The sequence below is a fragment of the Astyanax mexicanus genome, chromosome 13, assembly GCF_023375975.1.
Source record: "Astyanax mexicanus isolate ESR-SI-001 chromosome 13, AstMex3_surface, whole genome shotgun sequence".
Classification (NCBI taxonomy): domain Eukaryota; kingdom Metazoa; phylum Chordata; class Actinopteri; order Characiformes; family Acestrorhamphidae; genus Astyanax; species Astyanax mexicanus.
In genome coordinates this window covers 34,850,920-34,872,577 of record NC_064420.1, presented here as the reverse complement: position 1 = coordinate 34,872,577, position 21,658 = coordinate 34,850,920, and the positions used below count along the sequence as shown (strand labels likewise).

Genomic DNA, 21,658 nt, shown 5'->3' with positions numbered 1-21,658 from the left:
GGTAAATACAAGAAATAGTTTATAGTCTATGATTAACTGAACTTGAATTGGGTCTTAATCATAAGATAATCTTGTATTTCAGAAGTGTCACCTTTGAAAAATATAGGCAGGAATGATAAAAAAAACTTTTATTAAAGACTTTTAAATCTTATATTACATATAATATGTTTTATTGCAACGTAAATTTAACTCATTAACAACCAAAATAATTGATAGGTTACAGTTGCAAGAAAAAGCATGTGAACCCTTTGGGATTACTTGGATTTCTGCATGAATTGGTCAATAAATGTGTTCTGATCTTCATCTAAGTCACAACAATAGAGTCACAAACACAGTCTGCTTACACTAATTCCACACAAAATATTATATGTTTGTAGGTTTTATTGAACACGTTAAAATTCACAGTGCAGAGTTTTGTCTTTTTTTTGTCAGTTTTACAATGATGTGGCTCACAAAGTTCTGTTTTTTGGTGTTTCTGATCTACCTCCTGACTCACTGTTTTTGTACAAAACCGTGTTTTGTGTCTGGCTGCTACTCCGTGTTGATAACAGTGTGTTAAATCATACATGTGTTCCTATAGGAGGGAATGGGGCAGACTGGAGCCAGAGAAAGGGGCACTCTAAGGAGACGGCTGCAGACACACAGGTGGGACTGGACATACTGAAAAAATATATTTTCTGCCAACCAGCAGGCAGACTTGGCTTGTTTTTCTCATCTTTATGCTCCTCTGGGCTTTTTTTTTTTAAACTTTGTCACTAAGTACATATAAATTAAGGAACGTAAATAGCTGTGAGCACAGTTGTATCAAAGCTTTCCCAAATGTATGTCTATTAAAGGGCCCAAATCTTTTAGATCTTTTAGTGTGGGCTTGATCTAAGCTCAGTATGGTGTGCCCACATTATAATGAGAGTGCTGGTCACTTTCTGCCCTCTGCTGCTGCTGCTTTCCATCTCACCAATTTCCATCATTCTTTTTTTGCTCTCTGCTATTTGCTCTCTAAATTTGGCGTGTTTGTATTTTTGTGGCACTTGCCGTAATGTCAGTATTTGATGTCTAATGATGGGCTCTGTGTTCCTGGGCCTGCCTGTCTGTGCTGCTGACACATCAGACCTCTCTAGGGCGAACCGAGGCTGTGTGGGTGGAGCTAAACGCTGTCCTGGAAAGGAGAGGTGGAGCTCCAGGTAAATTAAGCGCAATTCTTCAGGAGCTCAGAGAGGAGAAGAAACGCCTCCTGGACCTGGGCGAAGAGCAAGCAAAGAGGAAGAAGGGAGATGATGATGAAGATGAGGAGGAAGAAGATGACGATGAAGAGGAAGAAGAAGAAGAAGAAGAGGAGGAGGAAGAGGAAGGGGAGGAGGAAGGACAAGAAGAAGAAGAAGAGGAAAATGAGGAGAATGAAGCTGCTAATAACAGTACTGCGTCCAGAGATAGCTTCACAGACTTGTTGCCAGAAGAATGTCAGCTGGGTGGGGGTCGCATTTTCTGCAAAGACATTGGCATGTCCCATCTGCCCATCATCACTGACCTCAGCATCACCATACTCGAACTGTCTGGTGAGTTTTGTTGCTGAGGGACCAAGAGTCTAACCAAAGAAAAAAATAATAATACACCAATATAATCCCAACAGTACAGTAATCAAGCATATAGTCATTTTACTTTTTCACTGTTTTATTAAAGGAAACAATCTGACTAAATTGCCTCCTCGTGGTCTCAGTGGGCTGCCTAACCTGGAAGAAATTGACCTCAGCAGAAACCTTCTGGATGACTCCTCTATCGGCCCCTATTTCTTCAAGGTATTGTATACTGCGTTGGGATGTATCAGATTATAAAGATTGGGGAATTTATATATGTTAATGTATCTATATCTTTAAATATTTAGAAATATTCAGTTTATAGTTACGTAAGTTAATATTAAAAACACAACACTAATTAAGTTAGACACTTCTTCAACAAAAATAACACTATCAATTCTATCAATATTGTGAGGTTAAACATCTAGAACATGTATTCTGAGACACATGAAGCCCCCTACATGCCAAAGGGTTTGGCTATCACACTTACCAAGAAGAGTGAGGCCAACACTTGGGTCAACACTTAAGAGCACTTAAGAATACTTTGTAGTCTAGACAGACTACAAAAGGCGCTTTTCCACCGGCATGGTGCTGGTGCTGGTGCCAGGTAACCGAATGGTTCTTTGCGTTTCCACCACAAAATCACAGGTTCTTGGCCAGAAAAGCCGGTTCTGTTTTGGCCTCACAATCTTGCTGACCTGGAACCAGCGAACCTGTGACGCATGCGGCCAAAGGGTGGGGCGTTGAAGTGTCTCCTGACTTCAGTTTACGCCTACATTCACATACGTAGTGAGTGACTCCTTAAAGCAGTGGTTCGCAGGTTAGCAAGAACCGGCACCGGCTCAGGCACTAGCACTTTGTTAGTGGAAAAGAGGTAAAAGAGGAAGCCAGCAAATTATATCTTTCTTGTTCATGCTAAAGCATGAGTAGACTGATAAATCACTGTGCTGATTAGTTATGTATCTCAGTGTTAATGAGTTCTACTAAAGCATGATTATACTGACAAATCACTGTACTGATTAGTCATTTATTTCAGTATTATTGAATCACTGTGCTGACCACACTGGTTATGTTTTAATAATTTGTACAACATCACCTCAACATATGTTATACTGACCCTATTTACAATCAGCAATGGTAGGCTTCAGTTTATAGCAAAATAGGTCGAGCCAAAAAAGTCTGCAGTGTTCTTTTAAATGGCCAGTGTGCCAGCTGAAAACGCTGACACAAATTACAAAATGTAAAAAAAAAAAAAAAAAAAAAAATGGTACAAACATGTTGGTGTTAAAGTATGTATTGTACAGTGTAAGTAAACAGTAAATAACATATGTAAGTAATATATTTAAACAAAGTAAACATCTCTCCAAATTACTCTCAAATTATTTTTATAAGAAAAAAATGAGTGCCCACATCAAATGCACAATCAGTGTTACAACAAAGTGTCTCAGAGCACATTTGGCTTTTCATATAGTGTTTTGAAGTCACAGCTATAAAGCTTTCCAGGAGTTCTGTAGCTCCAAGCATTTACAGCGAGACACGCTGTGAGAAAGGTTTCATATGTCAGCGCTCAACGTGCTACTGATGTGCCAGTTTCATGGCGGTCTCAGCTGAGCCCAGTTTGTCCCAGAATAACCGTTCGTCTCTCCGAGACCTTGAGGAGCGGCCACACAGTGCTCCTAGGCCAGCAGCTGCTTCAAAAACACTGGGAACCACACTCTGACCAGTGGAAAGTTCTAAAAACTCCAGTATCCTGTGGTGCACTGCCTCTGCACGGTCAGTGTAGTGAACTGGAGAAATGAGTGCTCTTCAAAGGGCAGGAAATGGACTCATGAACTTTTACAGTGTCCACTCCTGGTATTCCACCAGTGACAAGGGCCAGAAGAGCTGCGGGCTGACTGGAAGAGGCAGATGAAGAGTTCTATTAGGTTCTGATGGCAGGGTTTAGAAAGAACTGCCTTCACCTCAAAATAACTCACTAAACATAAGAGTCCTTGGCAAAAATCGAGACTATTCATTTGGTAGTTATCCTGGAAATACGGCCAGATTAAATTGGCATCACAGTTAAACAGATGATATTTAATCACTGTGTATTCTGCACTGATTCATAAATATCCTCAGAGGAGAAGGGAAACACACTCTCTCTTGTTATTATTTGCAGAATCTGACAAAGCTAAAAAAGCTGACCCTTGACGGCAACGGTCTGGTAACAATCCCACGTCTGCCGCTGTCTCTGGAGGAGCTGAGGATCAACGACAACAAAATAAACCAACTGCTTTCCCAAAGCTTCAAAGGTTTGCCCTGATAATTTGTTACATCCTTTTATGAAGATGCTACAAAGAGCAAGATTATTTATATAATCACTGTGAAAAAAATCTAACTTTTTTCTCCACAATGGCAACTTTAAAGGAAAAGGAAAACTTTTTTAAACTTTTATTTATATCATGAACTTTTAATCATCATGAGAGGCTGAACCAAAATAAAGGCAAAGTAAAGCCAACTTCTAGTTTCAAATTGTCTAAAGAAGTGTAAAACCAGGAGATCGCTGGTTCGAATCCTGTTCATGTAGCTTGCCATCAGCTACTGGAACTCTGAGAGAGCACAATTGGCCTTGCTCTCTCTGGATGGGTACATGGTGCTCTCTCCCCACATCACCCCAAAGGGTGATGTCAATCAGCACAAGGCATCTGTTAGCTGATGTATTGGAACCGCGTCAGCTGTAGTTTGAAATGAAGCGGTGGTTGACTCTACATGTATCGGCGGAGGCATGTGCTAGTCTTCACCCTCCAGGTGTTGGGGCATCACTAGTGATAGGGGGAGTTTTAATGAGTGGGTTGGGTAGTTGGCCGTGTAAATTGAGGAGAAGTAAAATTATATAACAGCAAAAATGTAAATGCAAGGTGTTTGTGTGACAGATGATATGTTTCTTACATGATATCAATAAATACACATACATTATTGCTTTTGTACAAAAATGTTCTATTTCAAACTTTTGAGCGTTTAGCTTCTGTATTGTCTTTTATCTCTGTTTCAGGTTTGTCCAACCTGCACGTCTTAGAGCTGACTGGAAACATCCTGTATGAAGGCAGTGTGGAGGTCTTGGCCTTCAAACCTCTGAAGGGACTCAAGCACTTGAAATTAGACAACAATAGATTCAGCTCTATCCCAGTAGGACTGCCTCGATTCTTAGAGGTTAGTTTAGAATTCTACATGTTTTATTTTAACAGTATATTAATGATGTTGCACATAAATACTTTATAACCAATTCAAAAGAAAAAGACAATTTTTTATTGGTCCATGAAACTAAAAATTTTAATTTTTTGACAATATGAAGACTGCAAGATTTCTGTGTGACAGCAACACTGATAATTAACTGCAATCAACAGATTCATTTAATATTTAGGAGAGCAACAATACAGCTTATACAGCTCTGGAAAAAAATGAGTCCACGTAAAATTGATGAGTTTTTTTTTTGAAAACCTCTGGAATATAATCAAGAGGAAGATGGATGATCACAAGCCATCAAGCCAAGCTGAACTGCTTGGATGTTTTTGCACCAGGAGTGGCATAAAGTTATCCAAAAGCAGTGTGTAAGACTGGTGGAGGAGAGCATGCTGAGGTGCATGAAAACTGTGATTAAAAACCAGGGTTATTCCACCAAATGTTGATTTCTTATCTCTTAAAACTGTATGAATATGAACTTGTTTTCTTTGCATTATTTGAGGTCTGAAAGCTCTGCAGCTTTTTTGTTATTTCAGCCTTTTCTCATTTTCTGCAAATAAATGCTCTAAATGACAATATTTTTTTTGGAATTTGGGAGAAATATTAGTTTATAGAATAAAAAACAGACATACCTACATACTTTACATAAATAGTAAAATTAGAGAAACTGATTCAGAAACTGAAGTGGTCTCTTAATTTTGTATGTTTTTCATAATGATTTGTCATATCTTTTTCAGTCAGTGGTACAGGAATCAAACAATACATTTAATGGATTAGTATAAGTAAAGTTTAATTTTAATTCAACTGATAAGACTACATTAAATATATTATAAGTTGTACTTTTAGAATGATTTCTGAATTCTCTAATAACCCAAAAAGTTCTTATTTGCACACTATATCTTGCTATATTGAACAATTTATTAAATTAAAGCAACTTGGAATGGAATTGTTATACGACATAATTTTAGTTTATGATTAAACAAATAAACAATTTTGTCTGTGTGTGTGTGTGTGTTAACAGGAATTGAGGATGTCCCACAATCAGATAGTGGAGGTGCAGGAGCACGTTCTGAACAAGTCGGTCAGTCTGAGAGTGCTGGATCTGAGCCATAATCTCCTGAAGGAGAACAGTATCTACCCTGATGCCTGGATCAATCTGCCGTGAGTCACACACATAAATCTTTCATTACTTAAGCTCAGATTCTTACAGTGACAGACAGGGTTACTCCTGTATCAGTACCAGACTATGAACAGGTGTACATAAGTGTATGCAAGTACTCTATATGTGATATTATTCTCTGTTTGAGGTTGGAAATTATCTTAATCTTGTTTCATTTTTCCTACAAACATGTGCTACAGGGTTTTTCATTGTTTTATCTTAAATTTCTCCACACATTCTCTCTTGAATACATTTCAGACCAGTATCCGTGCCCTCTTTTTCCACTGTAATGCTTTGTATTGTGTGCAGCATGTGGTTTTCCACTGTCTTGGTGAAAAATGCATGAACACGATTTTGTGTTGAAGGCAGCATGTGTTATTATTTTCTGCATTAATGCAGCATCACAGACGTTTACTGATGCAACCTCATATCCTTACAGAAACTGGCTTTCAGTCTTGTTGCTGGAAAGTCCTTTTCATCTGTGGTCCAGAGCACACAGTGTTCTTTTCTTCCAAAAAAGATCTGGAACACTGATTTGACCATAATACCACACATTTCCATCACTGTGTGATGGTCTATTCCAGAAGCCGGTCTGAGCCCAGCTTCTGGGCATGGATAGCATAAAGCTTCTGTTGTGCATATTAAAGTTTAAAGGGGCACTTATGAGTGTAACTCTGTATTGTAGAGATCGGCAAAGGTTTGCCAAAGTAATCCCTTGCCCGTGTGGTTCTATCAGCTTTTGCTGAATGATGGATCTTGATTCAGTGCCACCTGAGGGATCAGAAATCAAAGGTGTTTAGTTTAGACTTGCACCTTTTCCCTTTATGCACTGAAACTCCTCTTGATTCCTGGGCATGTTTAAAGATATTATGCACAGTAGAGGATGAAATATGCAAATCGTCTTCTGTAATTTTAATCTTTAAAGGAATTATCAGTAATAAATGAGAACGAACATGTGAAACGGCTACAGCAGTCCAATTTCAAAACACTGGAGAGAGTTGTCTGCCCCACCCATTCCCAGACGCAATGCTCATGCGGGTTGCCAGACTGACACACAGTGGCAGATCATGTTATGTTATAATGTTATGATCATGTTATGAGTTACTACAGAAAATATAATGCTTAATGCTACATCTTTTTATTTATTTATTTTTCTTTACATGGCCAATTATCCAAACCACTCATTAGAACACCCCTATCACTAGTGATGCCCCAACACCAGGAGGGTGAAAACTAGCATATGCCTCCTCCGAGACATGTGAAATCAGCCTCCTCCCCTTTTTGAACTGCTGCTGATGCAGCATTGCCAAGTAGTCAGCGCGCTCGGAGGAAAGTGCAGCGACTCGGTTCTGATACATCAGCTCACAGATGCCTTGTGCTATGGACATCACCCTTTGGGAAGAGAGTGCCACATAAAGCTACATAAACAGGCAATCTCCTGTTCATAGTGGCATCACCTTAGACTAAGTTTTTATTTTCACAGGAAAAGTGACTGTATATCAAAATGTAATTTGTCAAGATTATCATTAAAATAAATAACAGCTACAAGTGAGTATGTAAGTATGTAATCTTTATGTAATCAACTGAATATTCTAATTCATATTTATTTAATGCGCCTTTTTGGGCACTTAACAGTTTGTATTCATAGAATATGTATTGACATTGACTGTATTCATACATTAACATCTTTTAAAGACTGAGAACCTTGAGTGTGAAGCATTTCCCACAGTGACCACTAGAGAGCACACATCAGCTACACTTAGACTAGTCCCCCCCTCCTACTTCCATAAGGGCACTGCAGCATGAGGGCATCCCAGAATAGCAGTGTGAGCTGGCCCTGTGTGTTTGGCCTCTCTTGTGGTCGGTCAGTAACCGAGCTGGCCTCCCCTTTGTCCTGGCTGTGCAGTCAGCCTGCACTTCTCAGCCTCGTCCTCAGACCCAAGGGTCACTCTCCTGCAGGGGAGATGTGTATTTCTCCAGGGTCTCCCATCACTCATTCACACACCACACAAGCGCTCGAGTGACCGCGGCGAGCCGACAGCCAGCACACTCAGCATTACTGAGCCTCTTTCATATGCCGTACATGTGGAGTGATGGTGATAAGATTGGAAAAGCAAACTTGCAAACACTCGTCCTCTTCCTTCCGGCCGCAGGCGTGAGGACGCTTGGCTTGGCGGGTGATTAAGACGGCGGGCCAGTGGTGTAGTCATGGACCCCGCAGGGCCCTGCAGCCCAGGGCAGTTTCATAATTAAGGATGAGCAGTGTCCCCGAAGGGCTCCTGCAGGCCTGCTCGAGCTGAAGTGCACAAGTTCAGCCAACTGTAGCAGGGCAGAGGGTGGTTTAGTAGGCAGGCCGGGGCGGCTGTAGGCTGTGTGAGGGAGAATCTGTGGGTTTTTGATTTACACAACAGTTCCAAACTTTGCATTCAGTGTTTTTAATAATAAAGCTGCAGATCAAGATATAAAATGATTGCTCAGTGCAGACTCTAAGCAATGTCATCAATCTAAAAAATAATCTGTAAAAAAATCCAGCCTAAAATATAGCTCTGGAAAAAAAAGAGACCACTTAAAAATAATAAGTTTCTTTGATTTTACCAAATGTAAAATCTCTGGAATATAATCAAGAGGAAGATGGATGATCACAAGCCATCAAACCAAGCTGAACTGCTTGAATTTTTGCACCAGGAGTGGCATAAAGCTATCCAACAGCAGTGTGTAAGACTGGTGGAGGAGAACATGCTAAGATGCATAAAAACTATGATTAAAAACCAGGGTAATTGCACCAAGTATTGATTTCTGAACTCTTAAAAGATAGATAGATAGATAGATAGATAGATACTTTATTGATCCCCGGGGAGAAATTCTTGAAAATGTTATGAATATGAACTTGACTTCTTTGCATTATTTCAGGTCTGAAATCTCTGCATCTTTTTTGTCATTTTAGACATTTCTCATTTTCTGCAAATAAATTGAATTTGGGAGAAATGTTGTCCATAGTTTATAGAATAAAACAACAATGTTCATTTTACTCAAATATATACTGTTGTAGAAAAGAAAATGAAAGGTGGGTCAACACCCACCTCTAGACCGGGGTACAACTCCCCTGCGTGTTCGTTTGATAGAGAGAGTCAGACAGGTGGAGTGAAGTTGAAAGCAAACCAAGTATTTATTACAAAGCACTGAATATTCAGGAGAACCAACACATGAAAGACCGTCTAACAGCCGTCCCAGCATAAGTTCTGACCCCCCTCTGATCTGACTCCATGTTTATACCCCAAATGACGTGAAACCTGCTGATGAGGCGTTGCTAAAATCATCTCATGTTAGTAGGCATATTCTCACGTGTTAGTTTTCAAGTTTCACAGGTCTGACCGGACCACTAGTGTTTGGCCTTGACTGTGTTCTTCCAGAATGGAACATCGTGGCACTATCTGTGTGTGTGCGTCACCCCCCGCTTTGAAGCAGAGGTTTTTAGGGAGGCACCCACTCACCAAAAGGCCGCTTTGATCTAAGAGCCTCTTCTGTAGCAATTTAGCCCCGTACCGAGCATACCAGTCGAAATCACACAGAGTGTACCAGCCGATGATTGATGGCCGTTAGTCAGAAACATGCAGTGAACGAAATGCTTCAAGCATGAGCTACATAAGTCTCACAATAGTTCTCATATATTATATGTTAATGTGTTAATAACGCGTGGTTAGACCGCCATACAATAGACCCTATGTGTTAGTAAACGCCTTATGTATCGTGTGGGTTAATTTGTCATAATAGAATCTGTGTTAGTCACATGCCTGATCAAACAATGTTTTACTATATATGTAAAGAATATATTGTGATTATTGGTTAATCTTCTATATAATTGCGTGTAAAATACACTGTGAGTAAAAATGATCAAATATAATGTGAGTATTGGTTAATGCATATAAAATACAAGGTTTCACACAATGATTATGTAATTATAGATACTAAGATAAGTAATCATAACTGAAAGATATTTGTCAATACACCCAAAGTATAATAAACAGTTACTCTTCAATACCTATAAATTGCAAAATCCAATTCATTCAAAAACTGAAGTGGTCTCTTAATTGCTTCCAGAGCTGTACAATGTGCATTATGATTCTGCTTTTTTTTTAAGAAAATAGATTTTAGTAGAAAATGAAAAAGGTGTTCAAACTGAAGCTGTAAGAAGTTAAGAAATATTTGTTAACATAATCTGTAAATTATTCTATACTGAGAAAACTGTGTAACATCAATAATAAAATTACTGTATTCAATTTGAGGCAGATAACTTAAAAACGGAAATTCAAAACCTACATTAAGACACAAAAATATAGTATTCCCAAGAATTATAGTAGTATGTACTTTTAATGTAGACATTACAGTGTCTCAGTGTAATCTAATGTATTCAGTATACAGTTCCTTAAACAGAGCTGCAACTGATTTTTCCAAAGGAGGACTTATCTTGGTTAAACCACTGCTCATGTTCACACTCAGTAAGGTATCTCAGACCTCAAGAAGGTCTGGAATGACATTTTGTTCCAGAAAACCTGTCTGACCCTGTGGAAATCAGCATATGGTTGATTCCTTTGTCAGAATTATTTATGTATTATTTATTATCTTTCTCAGCTGCATTTCCCTAGATAACACTGAGAAGAAAATCCTAAAATCCTCTACATTTATACAGACATGGATTTCTTTTCATTTTCAGAAAATATTAGATTTTGTCTGACGGCCTAAAATGCCCTGAGGTTCTTCATGGATAATTAATATAAATTATTTATTCTTTAAGAACGTCTTATTGCTGCAAAATACATAATTTGTGCAAAACTGAAAAAAACATTAAACAATTTTATCCATGCTTTATAAAAGTGAAATTCACCCTTTATATCCTAATATTTCAAAATAAGTTAACATCCTGTCAGGCTGTTATGCCAAAAGAAAATTCATTTAAGTTGGTCATTGGAGATGGTTTAGCTGTTCTACAACTTGACCAAGCTAAACAAACCAGTTTGACCAGAGGCGTGCAGACACAGACATCAGGTGGTGCTAAAGCACCACCAACTCTTTATCAACCAAATTGCCCTTTTGAAACTTTTTTTTTTTTTTTTTTTTTATTATTATTATTAAGATTTTACTGAGGCCGGTTTGAAATGATCTTTTGAAAACCTGAGCGATTAAAAACGAGTGAAAACAGAATGCCCTGAAATCAGCTCGCACACACTGACAGCTGTCACGTGACCCCGCGCTTTTGCGTGCAAGGCACACTAGATGCGCTGCAGCAGCAGTTCAGTTCAGCGAGTCTTCAGCACAGCACGCACGGCAACAGATAGGCTTCTTCTCCCCCGTGTTCCACCAGCCAGGTAACATACACATCAAGAAAAATCTTACCGTTTGATCTCTAAGCCCAACGTGAAATAATTTTGTTGTGCAGTAAAATGTCTCATACAGCACCAAACTACTAAGCATCTTTAGCCGACTGGTCACCAGATAAACTAGCCGCTCTAGCCCAAATCAATGATACATAGCGTGAGGACGACCACATACAGTCCCGGTTCTGGACTGATTTGCTTGGGGGGGGGGGGGGGGGGCTTCATGTTGAAGCCAGAAATATATTCAGGGCTTGATTTGTACATCTGGTATTGATAAAAAGTGCCCTTTCCCCCCCCTGAGCACTTGCCCCCCAAAATGTCTGTGCACGCCACTGAGTTTGACCAAGCTTGGCCCAGCAGGTTGACCAGCATGACCAGCACAACCACAGTGGTCGACCACAAAGACCAGTATGACCAAATTCAAATGCAACACACACTGTGCTGCTCAAGAGCTGAGCTAACCAGCTACAGATTTCCAGTATTGGTCATAATCAGCTTTATATCTACAGGAGTTGGACAATGAAACTGAAACACCTGTCATTTTAGTGTGGGAGGTTTCATGGCTAAATTGGAGCAGCCTGGTGGCCAATCTTCATTAATTGCACATTGCACCAGTAAGAGCAGAGTGATGTATCAAGAGCCACGGTATCCAGGGTAATGTCAGCATACCACCAAGAAGGACGAATCACATCCAACAGGATTAACTGTGGACGCTGTAAGAGGAAGCTGTCTGAAAGGGATGTTCGGGTGCTAACCCAGATTGTATCCAAAAAAACATAAAACCACGGCTGCCCAAATCACGGCAGAATTCAATGTGCACCTCGACTCTCCTGTTTCCACCAGAACTGTCCGTTGGGACAATACGTTATTGTGGTCTAAAACCAGGTGTTTCAGTTTCATTAACCATCAAATTCCAGCTTAGGACTTTAGTTTCCCCAAAACCAGCTACCAGCAAAAGCGAAAATCTTGCAGAGAGAAACGGTATGTTCTTGAGGGAGCATATCCATCACATGCATATGCCTAATATAAGCCTCTTTTCTTCTAAAAAAAGGAGAAAGTATAAGAACTGGAGGGAAAATTTAATGGGAGCAACAAGAAATGATAAAAAGAGAGGGTAGTGAGTAAAGTGTGTATAGGCTGTTCTAATAAATCTTACACTCATAGGGTCACTATCTTCCCATCTTGACCTCTTCTTCTTCTTCATAAAAGAAGCCACACAAGCATGTCAACACCAGACCAGCCAGTGTTTATCTGGGTATGCTTTCTAGCACAGCATAGCAGGAGGCCTGTGTTGTTTATTAACTCACTGACAGCCTCGCCCTCCCTCCATCTTTTCCGACTCTAACACAGTTTCTAGGAAAGCTTTTCAGGCCATTATTCATATCCAACATGTTTTCTTCATTTCTCCTCCCACTGTGAGAGTTCTCAGCGCAATACAGGGTGGAACTGGTTTAGAAAACAGAGTGATTACATTCTGCGTGGAAAACAAATCGTACAGCATTTGAATAATTGCAAAAAATTGGACTTTATGTATGAGCTCTGATGTTTGACATCTGAAAACTGAATTTGTTAGCAGGAATGAATCAGTATTCCAAGTGATTCTCAATTTTACACTTATGTGTGGGTTCAGACTGAACTAGCCTAACTGCTGGAGATTGAATTCTATGCATGTCCTCTAATTCCAGTCTCTCCCCTAAAGAAGGGGTACTCAAGCAGACATTATCACGGCAATTTTTAGTCAGTTTTATTTAAGCCTTTTTGACTGCAGAGTTTATGACTATGTAGAGGTGGGCGATATGGCCCTAAAGTAATATCACGATATTTCATGGTATTTTCGCGATAACGATACTCTTGGCGATATGACTAATATCTAAATACTAAATTAAACATTAAAAAAAAAAACACTATTGCACCAAAATGAATATTAAATTTTCTTATTACATACGGTATGATCTGGCACACCCTTAACTTAGATTTAAAAAAATGAACTTTTCTTTTGCTAAAAACAGCAAAAAAGTAGTACACTGATGTGATAAATAGGGGTGGGTGATATGGCGCGATATTTCAGGGTATAATATTGTACACGATATAGAAAAAATTTGGCGATATTATCGCGTACGATGTGACATGGCACAACCCTATGGCTATGTTTAGAATGCCAGCTCAAATTCGATTTTTGGCATATCTACATTGTATCCAGATTGATGTTTTATGGTCTGCCAGAAAACATGCAATTACAGATCAGATTGTACAGATGAAGCTCCAAGTGGCCCAGCCAGCTAAACGTTGCCACTATGATTGGGAGATCGCTGGTTCGAATCCTGTTCATGTAGCTTGCCATCAGCTACCAAAGCCGTGAGAGAGCACAATTGACCTTGCTCTGTCTGGGTGGGTAGATGGCGCTCTCTCCACACATCACTCCAAAGGGTGATGTCGATCAGCACATGGCGTCTGTGAGCTGATGTATTAGAACCGAGTCGCTGCGCTTTCCTTCAAGCGTGCTGTGATGCTACACTGCAATGATGCATCAGCAGAATTTTGATAAGAGGTGGTAGCTGACTTCACATGTATCGGAGGAGGCATGTGCTAGTAATCACTTTCCTGGTGTTGGGGCATCACTAGTGATAGGGAGAGTCCTAAAAAAAGACTAACAAGCACAATCTTATCAAATCCAGAGTGTCAGACACACGAAGGTCCACCAACAGTTAGTTACTGAATCTGACCTTGTTTTTACAGCAACCCAAGCAGATATGCTTGTGATGTACGGATCCTCAAATCCGATCTGATCACTTTCAAGTCAGTCATCTCAACAGATCTGATTGTAGAAACAATCCAGATTTGCCTGCAGTCTGAACACAGCCTTACAGTACCCCTCAATAGAAGACTACTGTTAACTTTACTACTGCTTTTTTTTCAACACCAGTACTTCTAAATGATGCTGTTCCCAACTTTTGAAATGTGTGTCTGGCCGTATGTGTGTGCGTCTGCTTAATCCTGTGATCTACCCAACCTCTCCAGCACCATGCTATTATCTCTGTATAAATCTGAGCCCTTTCCCGACTGAGACTTTCACTGTCTGCTTTCATCTTCTCACTGCTTGTGAGTGCCTGTCAGTCCAAATAAGCTCCTTAAATCTGCTCTCTGAACCCAGTCTAACTACCACCTCCAACCCCTTTTTCTCCCCAGCCTACATAAAGCCTACACTCTCCACTCAGACACCATAAACCTTCACACACGCTCTCATTAGGGTTCCTGCACACTTTTCAGCTCTTTAAAGCACTCACAAGTTTGATGCAAACTTTGGCCACAAATCTAATTTGCACATTTTTCTCCTTGCACCATAGGTCATAAATCAGCCAAGACATAATTGGGGGTCTGGAGTTTGTTTCTTTAGTTTTGCACTGGAGATACGAGGCAAAAATAGCTAAAACAAGTGATAAAAGGCAGTATTTAGGGTTAGGGTTGTATGATAAATCATATGCTTAACGTTATCGCGATATGACTTTTCTTGATAAACTATGTGAAAATGCTAACAACATGAGTGAAAAACAGCAAACTATAATTGCATTACCTGCATGCAGCAACACGCTGCTCTTCTCAGTGCAGACTGTGCTTATGTGACATAATAAGCTGGATATGGAGCGAGGTAGAGATCCACACACCAAACTACTTCTTAATTTGGGTAAAAATTTGTGCAGCCAAGCCAAAGCATGAAAAAAGCTTCAAAGAGCTTAAACTAATTTAATTGATTTTAATTTATTGTGTATCAGGATCCATCAGAGTTACTGCACATCACATTGTTTTTAATTGTGCACCCCTAGCTGATATGCATCTAATTTAAAAATCTGTTTAATATAAACAAACCTGGCAGAACAGCTTTAAAGCTCTATTATCCATTAGTTGCCTAAACAAAAAAACATGATACTTTTAAATGACAAAATATGCTTTCACTCATTTAGTGAAACATAAAGTAACTACATAAATAGGATTATTTAAACCAACATGAGCATTAATTATGACATATCTTTATCACTACAACACCCCTGAAATATAGCTCACGACATCACAAAACCAAACATGATTAATATGTGATCTTCTGTGTAATGACACAGAAAGTAACACTGTAAGACTGTTTTAAGAATTAAGATGCATATTCTTGATTTGTGGCTTTTGGCATCGAGTAGAGTAATACAATTTCACACCATTAAATTAGCAGGTTTAAAATGTTAAAGAAGAATGGATTTCAACAAGGAGCTCTGTTCTGAGGGAGGAAATTTCCTAGTAAATTGTACTAAGCATTTCTTACAGCAGTGTCCAAGTTAGCTCAGTGCTAGATGTGGGGGTGCTACCATCCTTCATTTTGCCTGTATCAAGAGCATTGTGCTTTGGTTTTGGTTGGAATAATTTAAAATGTCATATTTAGGTGCTAGGAAAGTCAATTTGCCTGTTTTAAAACTGGTAAATAATTTCCTTTTATGTAAAAATAGCCATGTTTTGTGGGGCTCCTTCTACACATGTCTCATGCTCCATACCAGTAGCCACACATCAGGTTTAAGTCCCAACCCAGTTCTCTTGGAACCATGAACAAGCTGAAACCAAAAAAGGACCCATTCCAGAGAGAGTAGAGCCATGTCAAGTAGAGCCATGCCTTATAAAAAGCACTAGGATCGGCCCGGATACGGACCCATATGCCATCCCATCCGGACCCGGAATAAATTGTTAAAATATTTTTTTATAATTTTATTAAAATATTATTTTAATTTTGACGGGAGAATTAATTTTACACCGGAGCGTTTATTTTTTTCCTATCTGACTCAAGTGCTTTTACCAGCACTGCACTGAGCAAGGATTGGAAGCTACAAACCAATCGCGTGCGAGTCATACTAACCACGTGGTTCAACTAGCGAATCAAATCGCCAGCTTGAACTCAGAGCGAGTTGTATGAGCAAACCAAAGCCGAGGTTTGTAGCGAGGCACAGACATCCACGCAGTGTGATATAAGGAAGATAAGGTGAAAGACGAGCGAAAAGCGATTAAAGCGAGAAACGCAGGGAGATGATACAGATGACAGGACGTGAATTACAGTCAGAAGAGGTGCAAACACTATGGCGCTTTCAAAAAAGAGAAAAGTAGACGCCGAAAATCGGAATGGACTGATGCATACATGTTCATTCTTCCACCCGCGAGCACGAAACTGAAGAACCGAATGTTGACAGGGCAAGCCAAAGCTCAATTCTCACACTGAGCAGGGGAAATTGGGGGAAGACAGATGTAAGAGAAATCTGTAAGAGAAATAGTTCAGGTGTTTTGAGAGTTGTTTTGTTGAGGAGAAATATTGAGATTGTTCAATCAAAAGGAAACTGAAGCTGCTATTTTTTCTTAAGCACTTTCTTTGTTTTTGAATACATAAAATAGTTAAGGTGTTAGGAGAATGTTTTGTTGAGGAGCAATGTTGAGATTGTTCAATCAAAAGGAAACTGAACCTGCTATTTTTCCTTAAGCACTTTTTGTTTTTGAATACATAATTTAGTTTTTTTTTTTTTTACTGCAGCCACACAATGTTACTTCTTTCAAATGATTTTAACCTGTATTATTATTTTTTTAACACAATTTATTCAGATATCGTCATACTGCAAATAGACGATGTTGTGGACTTTTGCTTGAGGAAATTTATTTGAACTGGACCTCCTCACAGTTTTCTTGAATACCCCTGCACTAGGAGATGGACAAAAGTATGATGTCTTGCAAAAAGTAGGAGCAGTCATATATAAAGATGATTTTTTCCATTACTTTAACTTCATGTCTTTGGACCAAATGCTATAAATGCACAGCAGACCACAAAAATGTATCCTTATCTCCTCACAAAGCCAGTCTTGCAATTTAAAACAACCGGCCACTTCCTCGTTTTGCCTCTCTATAAGACTCTGGCATTTACTCTAAACTCATAAACCCTCATTGCAGGCTTCAGTTACTCTTAACAGCTTTCGCAACACATTTTTCCTCACAACACAACGTCCACTCGTTTCTGCATGCAACTTTGTATAGTCTGGATGGTGTACAATATGGTACAATATACAAACATGTCTAAGCTCAGAGAGCCACATGAAGCTGCACTGAAGCAGTAATGACCTTGCCTTGGCAGTGATCCAAGTCTGACCGCTGACTTCACCTCTTTGCTGCTCGAGCGAATGTCATGGGAATGGAAGACGCTCGGGGTCGAAGGCACTGCGGAGATCTGCGGGGGGGGGGGGACGCCCCAGTGCTTATGTGTGTGCAAATTTGTGCTTGTTTGCATTTGTTGTGTGACAAACATCATAGGGGTCCTATGTTAGTGGGAGAGCTCCCATTTGTTTCTGGTTAGATCAGTGCCGGGAAAGGGCGTCCGGGTCCTGCTGCAGGCCAGAGGTGCTGAGGGAGAGGAGTTGGGGGGGGGGGGGGTGGTTGTGGCTAATGCGTCGTAAGTGCTACATAGAAAAGTAATGCACTAAATTTACTTGATTTAAAAGTATGCATTTTATTATTTCCTAAGGAAATTCGTGTGGAAATTCATGGGACTACATTCATTCCAGTGTTTTTTATTTGGTTCTCAGTATAATGCTTCTGTTGCCAGACTGAAGGCACTCTGCTCTGGGAAAAAAGTGGGAATCATGCTGGTTAGTGGGGGGTGATCTGGAGGACATACTAAGCTTTCATTCAGAGCGCTAAAAACACAAGCTAACATAATGCATGGTGGGATTTTTCGCTTTCGAAAAAGAGCACACAACAGCAGTTTCATAATACGTTACATAAAAGTCCCCCTGCCTGAGGGGACGACCATGAGCAAACAGCTGGGCAGATATGAGGCAGGACACACTGAGCCAAATGCAGTTACAAAAAAGAATTAAATAAAAACTTATCCTAATCAGAAACAGTTTCAGTTTTCATAACCTAGTCAAGAAAAAAAAAGATTGACAAACTGTTTCCATAGTGTCTTCATCTGATTTACATAAGCTCATAGACTCATCGTTAATAAATGTCTGCAAAAGTAGTTGGAAGTGGAAAAAGGAAGTGTCTGATTGCAATATGATAAGGAAAGTAAAGATTATGAGGAACCAAAAATTCTATATTAAAGCTGATGTTCGTAAGTTTTGGGATTTGGGAGATTTAGGGCTCTCTCTGGTGAAAATGGGTAATTGCACCGAGCAAGCGAAAAAATCATTTTAAACTGGGCGGATTTGATGTGGTTTTCTTTTCATAGCGAATGAATTTGATTCTGAACATTATGTTCAGTCAGAGAGAGAGAGAGAGAGAGCGCTCAGTCAGAAACTTCACTTCAACTTTACACTTTGTTAATGAGCTACTAAGCTCTGAGTTTTCCCTCCTGAAGTCTCCGTTGCTCCACCAGTTGCTCGTGTTCAGTAAAACTGAGCCAGATCTTCTTTCAGAGGCTGTACGTGTGACATAAGTAAGTAAAGACGTGTGACATGGCCAGAAGACCTCCCGGCGAAAAGCGACCCAAAACCCCAGATTTTAGGAATGAACATACAGTATTAGGCTTAGCAAGGATGGTGGGTCGAGCACACTGGTACCATTAAACACAATATTTTGTTCCTTCTCCAATCAGAAATGCTTCTGCTGGTTTAAGTTTAGAAACAAAATAATACGGACTGCCACTTTAAATAAGTTATATACACAGATGACTCAGCATGGAGCTTAATTCAGCTCACAGTTTAAGCGGTGGAGCATGTCTAATAGCATCCCACACATTTTCAGTTGTGGATAGGTCTGGCGATGTTGCTGGACATGCTCATGAGACAGAAGCAGTATGTGGTCGAGCGTTGTCCTGTTGGAATAGCATGGCTGCAGGACCTCGTTAACATAATGTTGGGCTGTCAAGTGCCTGTAATGAAGACCAAATGTGATCTAGCATCGTATGAAATTGATCTTAGCACTGATCACAGTGTCTCAACACATGCATTTCTGGGTTGTCTCCACCAAGATAAAAGTGGGATTTGTTTATGATGATGATCCACTGCCATTACAAGTTCTGATGACAGTCTGTCACAACTACCCACCACGTTTCATTTTTGTTGGTTAACTCCATCTGGGTGCAAATACTTTTGACTTTTGATGACTAGTGTGAAAAAGGGAGCAAACAGGGCCAGGTTAAGGCCTGCACCACAGGGTAGCTTTGCATTAGTCCGTGTTAAATCTGCCTTATCATGACAGTGGTTGTCCTGGCCAGCATCTACGGCGGTTGCGTAAGCATGGTTGTGTAACTCTGGCAGTGGTGTGTGTCTGTGGACGTGTGGTGGCATCGATGGGATCTCTGCTTCTCATTAAGACCAGCTCTTTCCCTCAGGACTCCCCTAGTCTTATTGATTGCTTTTGGCTTTTGGTGCAGCTCCACAGAGGAAGAGAGCCTCAGCTCCAGCTGATTCGACTGCGGCAGCACCAGCCAATAACCCTCAAGATCAAAACCACTTTTACAATCTGTCACTCTTTAGACTGCTGTAATTATGTCTGTTTCACTTTTTTATAAGGCTCTCTTTAGTGCTGGTTGAGGTTCTTTCCCATGCAGGGTGTCCTTCTTTGTAATTTCGCAACGACTCTTGACAAGCCCCACTTTGAGCTTCAACCATTTATAGATGTATATATTTACTGGCGAGGATTATAAAATGTTTACCATGCAGTATTTAAAACATAATAAGCATTTGTTTATCTGTTAATAAAATGTAGATTTTAAAAAGCATTATTTTATTTCAGTATTCAGTGTTTCACATTTCTACAAATCTACAAATGTTTTAATCAGTACATAATAATGCTAATATTTAAATGTCTGTCTGTGAAAAAGTGTCTTATTTTGTGGTTTCCATGTGAATAATCTAATCTGCTAAACATCTAATAAAACATTTACAGATTTAGACTGCTTTTTTAACAATGCAAGGAAGTCTCTTAAAGTGACGGAAAGCATTCCTTATATTCATTAACAGAAGTATAAAAACACAAAGCCTAAAAAACAGTGTTAACCTGCATACTCTGAAATGCAAACTGTGTATTAAAAAAAACATTAATGACTTCAGAGCAGCTCACTCAGGGTCTCCAGCTAAGTTCTACTATGTGCCAGTGCCATTCATAGCTTTGGACCTGTCTTTGAGCGGTAGAAGTGATCTGCATAGTTGATGGGTACAGAATTACTCAGATAAACAATGGAAATTTCCAGTTTTCAAAAAGTGAAATCACTAATCTGCTGTTCTTAATTACTTTTATGTTATAATATATAAAAGTGGGCAGTAAAATGACACAGTTTTGCTTGCATTTGCAAATAAGTACTTGTGTATGTTTAGGTGTTTTAACTAAAGCATGGCAATTTTACACTTCTGAACCATTTTCCAATTATAAATTTCTTGGTGAATTGTAAAATGGATAATCTGGGATTGTGAGATACAATGTGGGGACATAGAATTTAACTGTTTAATGTTATAGTCTCACATTTAATGCCTTAATTTCCTACTATCTATCTATCTATCTATCTATCTATCTATCTATCTATCTATCTATCTATCTATCTATCTATCTATCTAGTACATATAATCTTAATATGTGCTGGACACTTTTAAAATAACATAAATCTTTAAAAAATACATAGTTACTCCAAATCTTGATGTATAAAGTGATGTAAACATTTTCCCAGTCAGAACTTCCAAAGCTTTCCTATAGATTGTTCAATTCTGCCTTGGCGATTTTATGAACATATGAAAGAACAAACTAATGCAGTCAGGCACACAATTTACACGCTCATTCACAATTTATTTATTTATTTTTTGATTTTCAAATCTGTTACAATTTTCAAAAACCTTTAGTGTGTACCAGGCCTTAGAACACATTACTGCACCCAGGTCTAGTGTGGCTTTTCTGTTATCAGCTTATCTATTCTAGCTGATAGCAGCTAAGTCCTGAAACAGTTAAATATTGTTCTCTGGCAAACTATGGCACTTTTGTGTACTATGAAGAAAAAACACTGAGAGCAAAAGACCTGACCCTAAGATCTGAAACCATCATTGGCATCGCAGGTTTCAGTCTAGAAGTCTGCAAAGTTTCCATCTATTACAGTTATGAGCATGGGCGTGGTAGTGGGGGGAAAAGTGGACCTGACTACCCAGGGCCCAAGTAGGGAGAGGGGCCCAAGAAAATGCTGATTTTGTTTTCGCTCACGGCCCTTGTGTACAGGCATGGATTGGGGCCCACTGACATTGAGAGTGTACAGGGTCCAGAATTTGCTGCTATGCCCCTGGTTATGAGAAGAAACGTATGATGTAAGCTGCCGTGGAAGAAACTAAATTGAAACAAGCCCTTGC

At 39.5% G+C, this 21,658-nt stretch overlaps 1 protein-coding gene and 1 long non-coding RNA gene across 2 annotated transcripts in view; one reads left to right on the top strand and one right to left on the bottom strand.

The window, feature by feature from the left end:
• si:dkey-32e6.6 (extracellular matrix protein 2) overlaps window positions 1–21,658 on the top strand; it is a 28,806-nt gene that overhangs the window by 1,450 nt on the left and 5,698 nt on the right. Inside the window, exons 2-7 of the mRNA XM_007250009.4 lie at window positions 581–645; window positions 1,109–1,553; window positions 1,678–1,793; window positions 3,730–3,862; window positions 4,603–4,760; window positions 5,812–5,951. Coding sequence (XP_007250071.3) covers window positions 581–645; window positions 1,109–1,553; window positions 1,678–1,793; window positions 3,730–3,862; window positions 4,603–4,760; window positions 5,812–5,951 — 1,057 coding nt within the window. The remainder of the gene's footprint in view (window positions 1–580; window positions 646–1,108; window positions 1,554–1,677; window positions 1,794–3,729; window positions 3,863–4,602; window positions 4,761–5,811; window positions 5,952–21,658) is intronic.
• LOC103022152 (uncharacterized) overlaps window positions 364–21,658 on the bottom strand; it is a 46,344-nt gene continuing 25,049 nt past the window's right edge. Inside the window, exon 4 of the long non-coding RNA XR_454808.4 lies at window positions 364–1,582. This is a non-coding gene — a long non-coding RNA (uncharacterized LOC103022152). The remainder of the gene's footprint in view (window positions 1,583–21,658) is intronic.